The sequence below is a fragment of the Anomaloglossus baeobatrachus genome, chromosome 5 (assembly GCF_048569485.1).
Source record: "Anomaloglossus baeobatrachus isolate aAnoBae1 chromosome 5, aAnoBae1.hap1, whole genome shotgun sequence".
NCBI classification, from domain to species: Eukaryota; Metazoa; Chordata; class Amphibia; order Anura; family Aromobatidae; genus Anomaloglossus; species Anomaloglossus baeobatrachus.
In genome coordinates, this window is record NC_134357.1 from 83,760,662 (window position 1) to 83,777,863 (window position 17,202).

The 17,202-nt window shown below is 49.8% G+C and overlaps 1 protein-coding gene across 1 annotated transcript in view; it reads right to left on the reverse strand.

Moving 5' to 3' along the window:
* Positions 1-13,306, reverse strand: part of LOC142310878 (glutathione S-transferase kappa 1-like) — a 34,020-nt gene extending 20,714 nt beyond the window's left edge. The window contains exons 1-3 of the mRNA XM_075348654.1: positions 13,225-13,306; positions 8,819-8,900; positions 5,655-5,783 (exon numbers count right to left, since the gene is read on the reverse strand). Of these exons, the coding sequence (XP_075204769.1) occupies positions 5,655-5,783; positions 8,819-8,900; positions 13,225-13,293 (280 nt within the window). The 5' untranslated portion in view covers positions 13,294-13,306. The remainder of the gene's footprint in view (positions 1-5,654; positions 5,784-8,818; positions 8,901-13,224) is intronic.
* Between the last annotated feature and the right edge of the window lie 3,896 nt (positions 13,307-17,202).

Below are 17,202 nucleotides of genomic sequence, written 5' to 3' on the forward strand. Positions count from 1 at the left end.
GCTCTTCACACCACCTGAAGAAAACTTTCCACGTGCGGTGGTAAATCTTTGATGAAGATGGCTTCCTGGCCCTAATCATTGTCTGAATCACTCTTGAGGAAAAACCAGCCTTAGCTAGAACCCAGGATTCAATGGCCAGGCCGTCAAATTTAGGACCTGTGAGTTCTGATGGAAGAGAGGCCCCTGCTGCAGGAGATCTGGACGGTCTGGAAGGCGCCACGGAGCGTCTGCGAGGAGCTGAGTTAGTTCCGCGAACCATGCTCGCCTGGGCCAGTCCGGAGCCACTAGGATGACCGGTATCCCTTACGCCTTGATCTTCTTGAGGACCCTCGGAATTAGAGGGAGCGGAGGGAAGATGTACGGGAGACTGAACTGGCTCCATGACAGGGTGAGGGCGTCGACTCCTAAAGCCAAGCGGTCGCGGCATCGCGCTACAAAGTGCGGAACTTGACGGTTGAACCGGGAGGCCATTAGGTCCACGTCCGGAACTCCCCATCTGTCGCAGATCTGGTTGAAGACTTCCCGGTTGAGGGACCATTCTCCGGAGGCGAGGCCTTCCCTGCTGAGGAAGTCCGCCGCCCAATTGTCCACGCCTGGGATGTGTACCGCTGAGATCAGGGAGTGATGACACTCGGCCCAGTGCAATATCTTCTTGACTTCTCGCATCGCCCCGACACTTCTTGTGCCGCCTTGGTGGTTGATGTACGCCACCGCCGTCGCATTGTCCGACTGGATCCTGACCGGGCAACCCTGTACTAGGTGCCGAAACTGCTGCAAGGCTAGCCGGATGGCTCTTATCTCCAAAATGTTGATCTGGAGACAACTCTCTCTCGGTGACCATCGGCCCTGCGCTGTGTGATGTCGAAACACTGCTCCCCAGCCCTGGAGACTGGCGTCGGTGGTCACTATCTTCCAGTGGAGCGGGAGGAAAGACCTCCCTGATGCGAGGTTGCGCTGATTGAGCCACCAACGGAGGGAGTTGCGGGTCTCCGGCGAAAGATGAAACCTGCGGTCCAGAGAAAAGGGAGATCTGTCCCACTTCTTCAGCAAGGCCAGCTGGAGTGGCCGGAGATGGAACTGTGCAAAGGGTACCGCTTCCATCGCCGCCACCATACGACCGAGGACTCGCATGCCGAACCTGATGGACACTTGGCGCTGACGCCGAAGAGCGCGGAGTCCTCGTTGTAGGGAGGAGATCTTCTCCTGTGTGAGGAAAACTCGCCCTTGGATGGTATCGAATACCATGCCTAAAAAGGTGATCCGACGGGCCGGGATCAGAGAGGACTTCTTCCGATTTATCAGCCACCCTAACCGTGAAAGGGTGTCGATCGTGACCTGAACCCCGAGACGACAGTCCTCGAAAGAAGAGCCCTTTATCAACATATCGTCCAAGTACGGGATGACCATGACACCCCTGGCATGCAGGACGGACATGGCAGCAGCCATGATCTTCGTAAAGACCCTGGGTGCGGATGCGAGGCCGAAGGGAAGAGCTGTGAACTGGAAGTGATCTTCCGCTATCGCAAAACGGAGGAACTGTTGGTGAGAGGTGGCTATCGGGACGTGAAGATAGGCGTCTTGAATATCCAGCGATGCCAGGAATTGGCCTACCTCCATGGACGCGATGACGGACCGGAGTGACTCCATTCGAAACGGCCGAGGTCTCACCGACCTGTTCAGAAGCTTTAGGTCGAGGACGGGACGGACAGAGCCGTCCTTTTTGGGGACCACGAAAAGGTTGGAATAGAACCCCTTGAAACGCTCTGCGGGAGGGACTGGTACCACGACTCCGGTTCGGAGGAGGGAGTCTATGGAGTGAAAGAACGCGCGAGCCCGCGCGGTAGACTCGGGAGGGCGAGATAGGAAAAAACGTCTCGGTGGCTTTGCCTCGAATTCTATTTTGTAGCCTGATGTGATGATCTCTCTGACCCAGGCATCGGCGGTCAGGGGGATCCACACATGCTGAAAACGAGACAGGCGCCCTCCCACAAGTCTGGCGCTGTTGCGCGCCGACCGCGAGTCACTTGGAGGAACGACGGCGGTAACCAGAAGAGGATCTCGTGGACTGGCGGGGGCGTGAACGCCAGGCGGGATTGGACTTGAATGACGGGGTCTTCCTGTCTCTCGGAGGAGAGCGGCTTTTCCGCGGCTGGGGATTGGAGCTGAAGCTGCGAAAGGACCGGAAACGAGCGGTGGAGCGCCGATTCTGGAAGCGCTTGGGGCGCAATTGGGGGAGAGATGTACTCTTTCCTCCCGTTGCATCGGAGATCAGCTGGTCCAGCCTATCTCCGAAGAGACGCTCCCCTAGGAAGGGCAGGGAAGTTAGTGACTTCTTAGAGGCCGCATCCGCGTTCCAGGAGCGGAGCCAAAGGGCTCGACGGATGGCCACATTGTTGCTGGCGGCCTGGGTCGCGAAACTTGCAGACGCCAGGGCTGCATTGAGCAAGTACTCACCCGCGAGGGAAATCTGCGAGGCGATGGGAACCAGGTCCGGATTGGTAGGAATGGCGCGGAGACCGCCGCGTAGCGTGTCCGCCCAGGACATCAGGGCCTTCGCCACCCAAACCGAGGCGAAGGCCGGAGAGAGGGATGAGCCCGCTGCCTCGAAGGCGGAACGGGCCAACCTGTCAATAGTACGGTCCGTAGGATCTTTGAGAGACGTACCGTTAGTGAGTGGAAGGACTGTGTGAGAAGACAGGCGGGAGACTGGGGGGTCAACCACAGGGGAACCTGCCCAATCCTTTCGAAGACCCTCAGGAAAGGGATAATGCAAATCGATGGACTTACCGCTGGTAAATACCCTGTCCGGCTGTTGCCTGTGGCTGCGCAGTAACTCAGCGAATTCTGGATGTCCGCTGAATGTGTTCTGGGCCCGCTTCACCCGCTTAAAGGAGACCTGGGTGCTCTGGGAGGAGACTGGGTCCACCTGTACCTTCAAGGTCTGGTTTACGGCTTCTATCAGGCTATTTACCATGTGCCGAATATCGGCCGCCTGCTCTGAGTCCTGTAGGGGTACCGCATCGGAATCATCCTCGGAGCAGTCAGAAGCCTCCCTGGAGGACTGACGGTCTGGACCTGGGGATGAAGGTGAAACCTGGGAAGAGTCTGAGGACGAGACCCGGCGGGTCCGTTTCTGAGCAGCAGAGGAGGACCCTGCAACGGGGCTCACCTGCTCCGGGGGCAATTGCGCCGGGTCTGCGGGAATCTGGGCGAGCGTCGGCAGCAGGCGTAGAGCTTGCGCGATGGTCCGAGAAGCCTCAGAGAGGGAATCTACGGACTGGGACAGGGACGCTAGCCAGTCGGGGGGGGGGCGGGACGCAGGGCCCTGCAGCATATGGCGCTGTGGCGTCTGCGGTATCAGAAGCGTCGGCCGCGGAGTCCTGCGGAGGCTGCGCTTCTGTAGAACAGACGGAGCATAGTGGGGCGTCCTGACCCTGGGAAAATTTGGAGCTGCAGGAGGAGCATGCAAAAAATAGTGCAAAGGGGGCCTGCTTGGATTGGGTGGGCTTAGCCTTAGGCATGGTGCACACAGGTACTCTCCCTGGTGGCTGCTAGGAAGGAGACAGGAGAGGGTTAACTCGTCCCTAAACTCAGAGAATGCTACCTAGTGAGGGCTACTCCTTAGGAGCAGAGCTTACCCAGGTCCTGCGTGCTGCCCACCAGTCCAGAAGTGGAGTCCAGGAATGAGCTGGCCAGAAAACTCAGAACGCCGGCGTGCTGCAGCCTCAGGGGACCAGAGGCAGGCTAAAATGGAGAGGGGACGCTGGAGGAGGCTGGGGGAGGAGCAGGATTCCGGCGCGAAAAGTCTGGAGGATTCACAGCCCCCACCATCTGCCAGGAGGCAGAGCAGTGGGAGGTACAGAGGGAGACGACCGGCGGCCAATAGCATGCAGCGGGGGCGTGGCTAGGACGCAGGAGCGACTAGGCCGAAGCCGGGGACTAAATTTATGGAGGGGGCCGGGGGAAAGAGCAGGGAAGTCGGATCCTACCTGCAATCGGCGGCGCCGGCTCAGCGATGGATGCGGTGCAGGCAGAGCTCCCTGGCCCTGCCTGTGAACAGCGCTGCTCGTCCAGGAAGGCTCCGGGGGAGAGCGTGCTGAAGGCAGGGTAGTAGGCATCATGATGGGGGTAGACAGCCCCCTATCAGGAGAAGGCAGCGTGACAGGGCCCCATCTATCACAAACGCTGCTGAGGTTCCATCCCTGCTGTATTCCCCTGTACGCCCTTTGGGGTGATACCTCAGGGCGAATCAGGGGTGCCCACAAAACAACCTGCCCACACGCGCACCCCCGGGAGTGGTACCACGGGGACGGGCGGGGGAGAGGGCCCCGAAGTCTCAAGCCCCTGCGACCCTGGGGAGCGGTACCCACGGGGCTGCGGAGAATGAGTGAAGCGAATACCTGCAGAGAAGAAGACGACAGGTATGAGAGCGATGAGCGGCGCCGAAATAAAATAAAAAAGCGCAAAAACATACATGGCTGAGGGGGGCCGAGACGAACCACATCAGCCTCCTACGACACTAAGCTAAAAACTGATCTGAGCCCGCCTCCGGCTCGGGGTGTATGCTGCTAGGGAGGAGCTAACTTTTTTATGTTTACTTAGTGTCAGCCTCCTAGTGACAGCAGCATAACCCATGGTCCTGTGTCCCCCAATGAAACGATAGAGAAAAGGAGCACTCAGTTTGGAGGAGAACAGAGGAGGAGAACGGAAGAGGAAAGTTCTGAGGACTCGAGCCGGTGGAGCTCATCTCAGGACAAGAAGGGCGTCCAGGAGAGGAAGAAGGGGTCCCAGAGGCAAGGAAAGTGGCATATCCACCAAGGGGGCTCGCATGCACATCCGACGCACCGTGTGGAGGGACTAGGCTGCAAGGGTGAACTGGCCCCAGAGTAGTGAAGAACAACCAGGCTCAACTAGCAACCTGGGGGTTGAGATATCTTTAAAGTGCCGAAGCCACACACGAATTAGCTGAAATGGTGACCACATAGGGCCTGGGGATAGGGCAGAGGAGCCTCCCAAACAAGGCCCGTGGACACCGGCTAAGGGCATGAGGGGGAAGCCAGCGCAGGAAGACGACCTGGAAAGGGACTGCAGAAAGGGACACCGGCTAAATGCCTCCAAATTACCTGGGGATTGGCTGGATCCCGTTACCGCAGGACTCAGCACTGCAAGGGCAGTATTTGACCGGCCGATAGTGATAACCTGGAATTGCCAACTGCGAGTAAACACCTCATGACCGCACCCCACTGTGTCCTAGATTCATTGTCTGCGCCACTAGCTGCGCTCTACACAAACATTTTACCTACTAAAAACTACATACTCTGCCCTGGGGCCCAGCTCCACCTGTGGGGAGCGTTACCATCATTGCTGCATCACCATCTGCCCCAGTGGTCCCATCCAGCAGCGTCGGCCATACATTGCCGAATACCACAGGTGGCATCATGACTTATCCCCTGTAAATATCCCTCAGGATCATGGAGTCGGGCCCTGCCGCCTTGATCTCTCAACAGAACGGGCCCTGTTCCGAGTGCCCCATGGCTCTGGTGGGTGTGTTATGCGCATACATCCTAAATGTACCCAAAAGTTATGCAATGTAGCCTCATTTTGCATCACAAAGTCTATCCCACATACTCCTTACCAATAAAGTAAATACTAACCTTTCTTAATTGCAACTTCAAAGAAATCACTTGGTTGTTGTAAAGGAACCTGATAAAACTCAGTCAGCCGTTCCACATCCTGTCTCATGTAGGCACCTCTCTTTGGAACCATGGCAGGTGGTGAGTTTCCTATACATAATAATGAGAGTCATTTCTGATGCTTAGGGAATGCATCACCTACATTATATTTTTTAAAAGGGACCCGGTCACCAGATTTGTCCCCTATAAACTGCGGCCACCACCTGTAAGCTCTTCTATACAGTGTTGTAGAATGCTGTATATAAGTGCCCAAGCTGATCTGAAAAATGTAAAAAAAAAAAGAGCTCTTATTATACTCACTTGTTGGGTGGTCCGGTGCAATGGGCATCAATGATCTTGACCCGACACCTTCTCACTGCTTGCAAACGCCCTTCTCCTTCCCTGCTTCGTGTGGATGAGGGATCATACGTCATCCACACAGTATCCTCCATCGCGCTCCTGCGCACTCGCACTTCTCTCTGCCCTGCTGAGGGCAGAGCAAAGTACTGTAATGTGCAAGTGTGGTTAAAGGTCAGAGCACCTGCGCATGCGCACTACAGTACTTTGCCCTACCCTCAGCAGGGCAGAGAGAAGTGCGAGTGCGCAGGAGCGCGATGGAGGACACGGTGTGGATGATGTAAGACGTGTCACCCATACAAAGCAGTGAAGGAGGATGGCGACGGAAAGAAGAGAAGAGGCACTGCACCGATACCGGACCACCCAGCAGGTGAGTATAATAAAACGTCTTTTTATGTTATACGGATCGGCTTCGGCACTTACTGTATATACAGTATTCTAGAAAGCTGGATATAAAGGCTCACTGGTGGTGGCCGCAGTTTATAATGGAAAAAACCTGGTGACAGATTCCCCTTAACATTGCTAATTATCCCCCTGATATGAAATCAATAGATTTTAGAATACATCTGAACACAGGTTAATCTTATGGAATAATAGGATCTGCGTGCTGGTTATTATCCCCCATGGGTTATGAAGGCCTTAAAACTTTTAGACCATATTTCCACGTATGAAAGTCAATTCACAAAAGTGAAAAATCATCTCTGCCTCATTTGTGATACAATTATTTCTTATCAGAGATAAAAGTTTGATGTTTTTCAGTGTTCATACTTTTAAAGTATGTCCTGTGATCAAGACAAAGTGTTCCCAGCTCTGCTACAATTAAGAATAAAAAAAAAAAAGTGTATTCTTATGTCCTGTACTAAGGGTACCGTCACACTTTAGCGACGCAGCAGCGATCCCACCAGCGATCTGACCTGGTCAGGATCGCTGCTGCGTCGCTACATGGTCACTGGTGAGCTGTCAATCAGGCAGATCTCACCAATGACCAGTGACCAGCCCCCAGCCAGCAGCGACGTGCAAGCGACGCTGCGCTTGCACGGAGCCGGCGTCTGGAAGCTGCGGACACTGGTAACTAAGGTAAACATCGGGTATGGTTACCCGATGTTTACCTTAGTTACCAGCGCACACCGCTTAGCTTGGCGTGTGCAGGGAGCAGGAGCCGGCACTGGCAGTGTGAGCTGCGTAGGCTGGTAACGAAGGTAAATATCGGGTAACCACCTTGGTTACCCGATATTTACCTTGGTTACAGCTTACCGCAGGCTGTCAGACACCGGCTCCTGCTCCCTGCACATTCAGGATTGTTGCTCTCTCGCTGTCACACACAGCGATGTGTGCTTATCAGCGGGAGAGCAACAATAAAAAAAACGAACCAGGGCTGTGTGTAACGAGCAGCGATCTCACAGCAGGGGCCAGATCGCTGCGCATGAGGTCACAAAAACCGTGACTCAGCAGCGATCTCAGTAGCGATCTCGCTGTGTGTGAAGTACCCCTTAGAAGGAGATAGATGAAGGAAACCGGGTTTCACACCGCGCTTATCACCATTCAAGACCAAATTGATTATCCTTGCCATTGCTATTGTCCTGAGGAAGGGAGCTGCGACCACCAAAACACGTTGACCTGTACTTAGCCATCCTAATAAAGGCATGGAATAATTTATTTGGTCTTGAATGGTGATAAGCGCGGCATGACACCCGATTTCCTTCATCTATCTCTTTCTGACTACTTCAGGGCAGCATCTGTTTCACCTTGAAATTACGTGAATGTAGGAGTTGTGACTGGCACAACCCCTATAGGTGACTTTTTCCTAATTTTATTTATTTGGTTTTTATCTGGTAAGACCCTATTGCACTACTTGTCCACAGCATCTACATTCCTATGTTGTGTACATGCCTTAGAGTCCAAAAAAAATCTGCAATTCATTCTCTTTACACTGGTAAATGGACTTTGATTTGTAAACAATAACTTTTGGATCCTGCATTAAACTTGAAGCATTGTGTTAATACAGTAGGTTAAAGGGTTATTCCCTTTAACCTACTGTTACATTCTACAGAGCGGCCTGGGCTCTTACATACAGTATTCTAGAATTCTGTATATAAGGGCTCACTGGTGGTGGCTGCAGCTTATAGGGGAAAAACTGGTGACAGGTTCCCTTTAAACAGGATAGTTTTGGCAACTATGCAATTGATGGTCTTCAGATCACCTTTATTATCCCTGCAATCAACTGTTATCACCAGAGTAGTCTTCATTTTTCCTTACAGCATCACAATATAGAGTACCGTGGTCTGGGCTTTCTCATGAATGACCCTCCACGTAAGCTATTTATATATTATGCAAATATAATAACATAGCAGACCTCCATACTGGCTCATAGAGAGAGGTCATATATGGGGGTCTTCACTCTATGGAGGGCATATGAACATGGGTTTTAGTGATGTGACACAAACCCTTTAAAGTGATCTCTTTAAGAACTCATGCAACCAACCATATTATAGCATCATTCATGAGCCTTATGTTGAGCACCAGGGCATTGCTGATCTCCCATGATAGAATCCAATTTCAGCCATGGTTCTAAATTTGCACTTCATTCATGGAAGTCGTGTGAATGAGCTCTTGACTGACTTTCCCTTTTTTTCCACTTTAAAGTGATCCTCTAGGACTGTAACATTGATGGCCAATTCATGGGACCTTCAGGCCTTCTGTACATAGAAGGAACGGTTGGGACTTGGTATTGCAGGTCGACCCATTCATTTGAGGAACAATATTACCAGGCATCTTCTAGTGTTACATACCAGTTGCGTTCATTATTGCTCCAAGGTACGCAGGGCGTAAGTGAATGTCTATGTTCCATATGTTCTTATAGCGTAATAGTATCTGTTACGAATTAGAAAAAAGAAAAACAAAAACAGATGGAGAATGAGATTATTTTTCTATACTAAAACATAATAACACATTTATTCATATTTTTTCAAACATTTTTGTTAAAAATGTGAGCTACGGAGTACATTTTTTAAATTTGTAGCATGACAATTTGTGTGATGGATTTACTATGGATATATTATTCACCATTATATATTCTATCCTCTGTAAAGATCATAAAATAAATGATTATTTGTAATTTGCATACGGTTTTAAAAACTATTCATTGACTTTAAAGAAGTTGTCCAGTTACCAAAACTGATTTTTTTTTCTTCATAAATCTTGCTAATATGTGCCTCTCCACACATCTATTATGTTATTTTAGCAATATTACCTTTTATTGTGCTCTAGCAGCACATCCTCATTTCTGGCTCCAGCTCTGATGGGGTTAATTTCTCTCCTGACTTCCTGGGTTCAGTTCCTACAACTCCCATGAGTCTTTGCAGTAACCAGCAATCTATCTCCCACCCACTCAGCACACCACCCAACTCCTCCCTGCATGTTATGGAAGGGTAAAAAAAAAAAAAAAAAAAAAAAAATGCGTGGGCATCCTCTGCATTTTCTATCGCTAAGGGTAACCCAAGCAGCTACTGGCTGCTAACCCCCACTGCTTGCTGTTACCTTCACTGGCAATGGAAAATCCAGGGAAGCGCTTTTTTTTTTTTTTTTTTCTTTTTAAGTTTTTTAACCAAACCCCCCCCCAAAAAAACAAAAAAAACAACAATATGGCGAAGCCCACGTCCTATGCTAGCCAGGTACAGCAGGCAGGTACAGGCTGCCCCCAACCCCCAGCTGCCTATTTGTACCCAGCTGGGAACCAAAAATATAGGGAAGCCCTTTTTTTTAATTATTTCATGAAACGCCCATTTTTTGTGTCCAGCCAGGTACAACTAGGCAGCTGGGGATTGGAATCTGCAGCGCAGGGTGGCCCAAGCTTTCTGCCCCCCCTCCCCCCACCCTGCTGTGAATTGCAGTCCACAGGCGCCCCAGAAAATTTCGCTTTCATCGAAGCGCCATCTTCTGACGCTGTACCAAACTCTTCAGCGGCCCTGTTGCCGGGTGGAACGCTGGGTAATAAGGGCTTAATATCAGCTTTGTTTTACCAGCTGGTATAAAGCCCGAGATTCTTAATGTCAGGCCAAGTTTGACCCGGCCATTAAGAATCTCCAATAAAGGGTTAAAAGAAAAAGAAAAAAAAAAAAAAAGACATCACACAGAGAAAATCTACTTTATTATAAATAAATACAACGAGAGAGATAGAGAGATAGAGAGACTCTGTGATGCATGTCACCAACTTGCTCCAGTCTGTGACTTCTTGTGCAGGTGATAGAGTGGAGAAAGTTGGTCCCATGCAGCTCAGAAAGTTGGTCCCATGCAGCTCAACAAGTCACAGTGTGGAGTAAGTTGGTGACATGCAGCACGATAGGTGACAAAGCAGAGAAAGTTGGTGACATGCTCTGCTCTAATACATGGTGTGCTACTGTCACCAACTTGTCAGTCTCTAGCTGCGTCCGGTCACCTGTACTGCTCGTGGGAGTACAGGATCACACTGCCCGCCACTGCACACTCTCCTGACAGCTGAGCAGAGCGGGCGGATGTGCTGGATAGTGCGATCAGATACTTGCGCGATGGGGGGGTGGGGGGGAAGCTGAAGAAACCCTCCCTGTACTCTACACTGGCACCCCGTACCTCACAAATCTGCCAGATGCTAAGCCCTCTTCGCCGCTCCACACTGGCACCCGTACCATCCTCCAGATCCTCCCCTCGATGCTGGCCTGTGACGTGCGGTAATCACTGCCCAGTCAATCAGTGTGAGTGGCGCCGACATCCCCTGATGTAACGTCAACTCTGAGTGCCCGGAACTTGACGTGACATCAGCAAATACCAGAGGCTACAGCACCAGGGGGTCATGTGACCGGCACTGAGCATGCAGGATAGCGTCGCTCAGTCCCAGAACTGGAAATTTAAGCCAATTAAGGCTATGTTCACATTTCCGTTTTTTTGCATCAGTCACCTGCGTTGGTTAACGCTTGTGACTGATGCGTTGTACAACGGGTGACAAGAAGTGTAATTGATAGTCATGAGAAAGCGGATTCCATTGGTGAAATGATTTCAGTGTAAAAAGGAGAGAGAGAGAACGATCAGCTGATCGCTCTCAAAGCCGGCCGCAGGGACATCAGCTGATCGTTCCTGCCTCTGGAACTGAATTTACAATCCATCATGGTTTTTTACTGTGCACATGCTCACAGTAAAAAAACGATCCGTTGCACACAAAAAACGTTACATGCTGCGTACTTCCTACCGCCTGCCGGTTAGTCAGTAAATGACTGATTGTCAGGCTGCAGATGCAGCGCAGGGCCATCAGTCACAATCCGTCGCTAATACAAGCCTATGGGGAAAAAACGGATTCCTGCAAAATATTTTGTGACTGATGCAAAAAGATGGAAATGTGAACACAGCCTAAGAAGACAACTAAAATAGTAAATTTCACTCCTCCTTGGTCTTGTAGTTCACCGCGAGGATTCCTCCATCGTCGTGATGAGCCGGTGAACTACAAGAACCATGAGACCGGCGATGGAACAGAAGGTAAGGTGAGCAAAATACTGTATGTGTGTGCGTGCGTGTTTGTTTGTGTGTTTGTGTGTGTGGACTGCAAGAGCGGGTCAGAGCGCGGTGGATGTACGGAACCGGAAGTGTGTGCGGTGAGGATTTTGCTCGTACAGCAAAGCTTTCTCGTAAACCGAGTTACAAATTTACAGAAAGCTTTGCTTGTTAAGCGAAATTCTCGTTAGCTGGGTTACTCGTTAAGCGAAGTTCCACTGTACCAACTGGGCGCAGGATAAGAACATATGCCAAAATGGAGCCATATATACCAGAATGTGTCCCAAGATAAATACATATATACCAGGATGGGGACATATATACCTGCACCCGGTGCAGGATGTGGAACATATATAACAAGATGAGGGACATATATACCAGGATGGGGCCTAGAATGGTGTATATATTTCCCAAGATGGGAGACATATTTACTACCAAGGGGCTCAGGATGGAGGAATATAAACTAGGATGGGAGACATATTTACAAGGATGGGGCCAAGGAAAGGGATAGATATATCAGGATGAGAGACATATTTACCAGGATAGGGGGAATATTTACTGTAAAGGTGCTTAGGATGGGAACGTATTTACCAGGATAGGAAGCTATTTACCAGAATGGGGAACATATATACCAGGATTGGGTTTTTAATTGGAACATAAAGGCCAGGATGGGCTTAGGATGGGGAACATATATACCAGGATGGAAGACATATTTACCAGGATAGGGGGCATATTTACCACGAAGGGGCTCAGCACGGGAACTTATTTACCAGAATGAGGGACATAGTTACCAGGAAGGGGCCCAGGATGGGAGACCACAATGAGAGACATGTATACCAAGATAGGGACATAAACTGTATACCACAATGGAGGACATACTTACCAGGATGAGGCACAGGATGGGGAGATATATGAGGGGGGGGGGGTTGCAACACATGTCTTTATATTATTTAGAACACTACAGGGGCATGGGGATGAAAGTCCAAATTCTGCACCAGGCCCATGGAACTCTAGTTACACCACTGTGTGTAATATTAATTTATGAAATAAAAGTTAAATCAATGATTACACATATTACAGTAAAAAATGAAAAGTACATAGATGAAACTCATATGAATAAGATCAGCTTGCTAGGCATTTTATTTACGATTTGAAAAGGATGAGTTTGATATTGTTATTTTTTTTGGGGAGAGGGTGGGGGGGGGGGAAACAGCCGCACAGAAAAAAAATACATGAAAACGTGAGTCAGTATGAGAACAGTCTACAGCAGCGAATCTGTACAATCTGTTGTAGCTTTACGTGGAAGGTTTCTGCAGATCTGTCTGTTGTGGACGGTTACATCTGCTCCAAAATGATGATATGGACATTTTGTCACCAGGCGAGTATATGGCCCAAATACATAGGCAGCGTGAAGTCACATTTTAATTAGTTCTTCAATGATCTCTTCTATTTACAGAATAAGTGACATATGAACAATACACACAAAATCAACAGTGCACATAAATAATACCGCACTCCACGGCAGTGTACTTAAGCATCAAAGTTTTGAACTGGACAATTGAAATAAGCATCAGGCACAGAACCTTATTACAGCCACATAAATGCAGCTATATAACAACAGGTATAGTATAGCGCTGTAAGTAAATAAAGTAGCAATGATCCAGGTAAAACCTCTCACCTCAAACCCCAGCCAGGAGTAGGGGGAGACCACATCATAGAACAGCTCCAGCACCTTTGGTTTAGACATGATTGCTGCCTGCACTGCATTGTGGGAAGAGAGCAAAGTTTACTGCACTTGTCTTCCTGTGTCTTGGTGCAGATAGTGAAGGCTGTCACTGCCATCTGCTGGGAGCTTTTATTTCTACACCCAACTAGTTGCAACCGCAAAGTATACACAGCACTAAAAACAGCCAAAGTGTAATAAGGCTAGTTTCACACTTGCGTTGTGCGGCATGCGTCACATTGCGTTGTGTGACGGATGTAACGGATGCGTTGCATATAGTGGCACAACTGATGCGACGGATGCTGCAAAACAACGGAATCCGTTGTAGCTTTTTTTTACAGCAATTTACTCAACTGAGCATGCTCAGTTGTGTAAAGACGGATCTGTCACAGGAATCCGTCAAATGACGGATTCCGCCAGATTCCGCCACCATAGGCTTCCATTATAAAAATGACGGACGCCAACGGAATCCAGCACATTGCGTTTTTTTTGACGCTCTGAGAAGCGCAGAAAAACGCTACATGCTGTGTTCTTTCCGCCCGGCGGATGCAACGCAGGGCCATCAGTCGCAATGAATCATGAATAAAGGATTCCGCTGTTTTCCAAAACGGCGAATTGCGACTGAAGGAAAAAAATGCAAGTGTGAAACTAGCCTAAAGGGGGCTTTACACGCTACAATATCGCTAATGCTGAGTCGTTGGGGTCACGGAATTGGTGACGCACATCCGGCCGCATTAGCGATGTTGTTGCGTGTGACACCGATGAGCAATTTTGCATCGTCGCAAAAACGTGCAAAATCGCTCATCGGTGACATGGGGGTCCATTCTCAATTATCGTTACTGCAGCAGTAACGAAGTTGTTCCTCGTTCCTGTGGCAGCACATGTCGTGGGCGGGGAGGAGGGTGTCAGCACCGCGCTCACCCCTCTGCTCGGGTCCGGCTGCTGCTCAGTGGTGGCTCGAGCGGTGGGCCGGATCCCGGGGGTTCTCGAGCGGCACTCCTCGCCCGTGAGTGAAAGGGGATTGGGTTTTGGGATATAGTCTATTGTCCGTGACGCCACCCACGGTTGTGGTGATTTGTTAGCACCACCGCTGCTCGGTGTGGGGATCCCAGGAGTGATGGTGTGAAGCAGCAAGTTGTTGTGTTGCCCCTCCGTGGGTAGGGGTTGGTGATCCCGGGGCCCAGTGATGAGGTGGGAGATGCAGGGCTTGGTGGGCGCAGGGACGCGGGTGCAGCGCTGTGCCTTGCGGCACTGTGGTACTCACTCAGCCTGAGACGTTGACACAGTTCTCGGTAAAACACACGGCTGGAAAGACGGTTCCCACGGACGGCTGCACTTGCTTTCCCCAGTAGGTGACGGTGATGTCCCTTTTCCTGCACCTAATGTTGTTGATGGTCTCGATGGGTTCCCACTGGTAACCCGCTCCCCGGCTTCAAGCTGGACCGGAGGAGCTCTACTCTTTGCCCGCAGGCGCTGGCCCTTACAAACTGGTGCCCTGGCGGTGGCGGTGTCTCTACTGTAATGGTTGGGCTGTTGCCTTCGGGACTTGGTTGTTGGGGGATCGACGTCCCCTTCACTGACGGATTTGGCAAATTATGGCGACTCCTAGCCTTGCCGGGGTCCGAGAGGCCCCTGCCCTGGTGCTGACTGTCCTTTGTACACTGCTCCAGACCGCTGGGCCACCACCCGTCCGCGGTCCTTCCAGGAACTTCCAAACGGTCACCCCTCCGGACAATCACCGCCGTTGCTGACCTTGCTGACTCTGTCCTGCACACAGCTGGAGCACTTCAGGCTTTTCTACTCTCACTTTTACTCCTTTTCTCCAGTGTTCTCCTTTGCTCCTCTACCACTTCACTTCCTTCTACTTTCACTTCCTTAACTCATCTTAGCTGTTTACTCCTTCACTTCCCTAGCTTATCTGCCGGTTCTTCCCGCCTCCAGAGCTGTGAACTCCTCGGTGGGCGGAGCCAACCGCCTGGCCCACCCCCTCGTGTGAACATCAGCCTCTGGAGGAAGGCAACAAGGATTTTGGGTTAGCTTTGATGTTCCTAGCTGGGGTGTAGGGTGTGGTGGTGTGATGACCTGTGACCCCTGGCTTGCCCAGGGCGTCACACACACATCGCTCCGTGTGACATCGCAGGAACGAGGAACCTCTCCTTACCTGCCTCCCGGCCGCTATGCGGAAGGAAGGAGGTGGGCGGGATGTTACGTGCCTCTCATCTCCGCCCCTCCGCTTCTATTGGGCGGCTGCTCAGTGACGTCGCTGTGACGCCGCACGGACCGCTCCCTTAGAAAGAAGGCGGTTCGCCGGTCACAGCGACGTCGCCGGGCAGGTAAGTAGTGTGATGGGTCTGGGCGATGTTGTGCGGCACGGGCAGCGATTTGCCCGTGTCGCACAACAGATGGGGGCGGGTACCCACACTAGCGATATTGGGATCGATATCGCAGTGTGTAAAGCGGCCTTTAGTCTGCAGCGAAATTCCAGTCTGACACCCAGATATCTGCCACGGATCTGCTGCTGGTTGTACGGCGGGCAGATCCACACAAAAATCAAACACATTTGGCCTCATTCACTAAAGATGTTTTGCCACGAGCAAAGTTAATTTTAAAGTTCATTTTAATCAAAAGATCTTAATAATAAGTTCCATAATTGTATATGTTTAAAAAAAATGTTCCTGTGCTGAGATGAGATATTCTTATAAATGTGTCGACCGCATGCTGATTTTTTTTTAAATTATTTCTTTAAATATTTTAACCCCTTCACCCCGGCCGATTTTCCTTTTCCTTTTTTTTTTGCTCCCCTTCTTCAAGATCCGTAACTTTTTTATTTTTCTGTCAATCTTGCCATATGATAAAGGAAAAAGTCTGGCTGCAACTGCTCTAAGTATAGGTGCTGATGGGTAAACAAATATATCACAAGTAGCAAAACCCAAGCACTCAGTAAGGAGAGGAGAAAGAATTTTTGGATGCAAGTGTTTTTTATTGACAACCGACAAAACTGCAAAATGTGAACCCTGACATTTAGCAACAACCAACGTTTCGGTTTTTACACCTTTTTCAAGGTAGTTGCTTAATACAGAGATGCTAGGTCATACGGGTCACTGGGACAGCCGTCAAGGTAGACGGCTGTACCACTACCACCGCTGTTCTAGCAATTCCATGGTCTTCCAAGTGCAGGCGTCCTCTCCTCCACTCCTTTGCCTCTGCTTTTGCTTTCACTTTTGCCCATCACATCACCATCATCCTGATACCGCATACTGTCAAATGTGATGCTCTCCATCTATTTTCTACCTTGACAGCTGTCCCAGTGACCCGTATGACCTAGCATCTCTGTATTAAGCAACTACCTTGAAAAAGGTGTAAAAACCGAAACGTTGGTTGTTGCTATATGTCAGGGTTCAAATCTTGCCATATGAGCACTTGGTTTTTGCAGTTTTTACCATATAGTGCATTGGAAAACGGCAAGAAAACTTCAACTGCAGACAAATTGCAAGAAAAGTATGATTGCATGATTGTTTTTGAGATATTTTAGTCACCGTGTTCACTATATGGTAAAACTGATGTGTTGGTGTGATGCATCAGGTCAGTGCGAGTTCGTAGACACTAAACATGTATAGGTTTACTTTTATCTAAGGGGTTAAAAAAGTGTACGTTTTGCGACATTTTCTGCAACCTGTAGTGTTCTCATTTGTTGGGATTTATGGCTCAGTGACGGCTTATTTTTTGTGTCTCGAGCTGACATTTTTAATGATACCATTTTTGCACAGATGCTACATTTTGATCACCTGTTATTGCATTTTGCACAATATTTGCGGCGACCAAAAAACGTAATTTTGGCATTTGGAATTTTTTTGCCGCTGCTTTACTGATCAGATTAATTGATTTTATATTTTGATAGATCTGGCATTTCTAACGCGGCGATACCAAATTTGT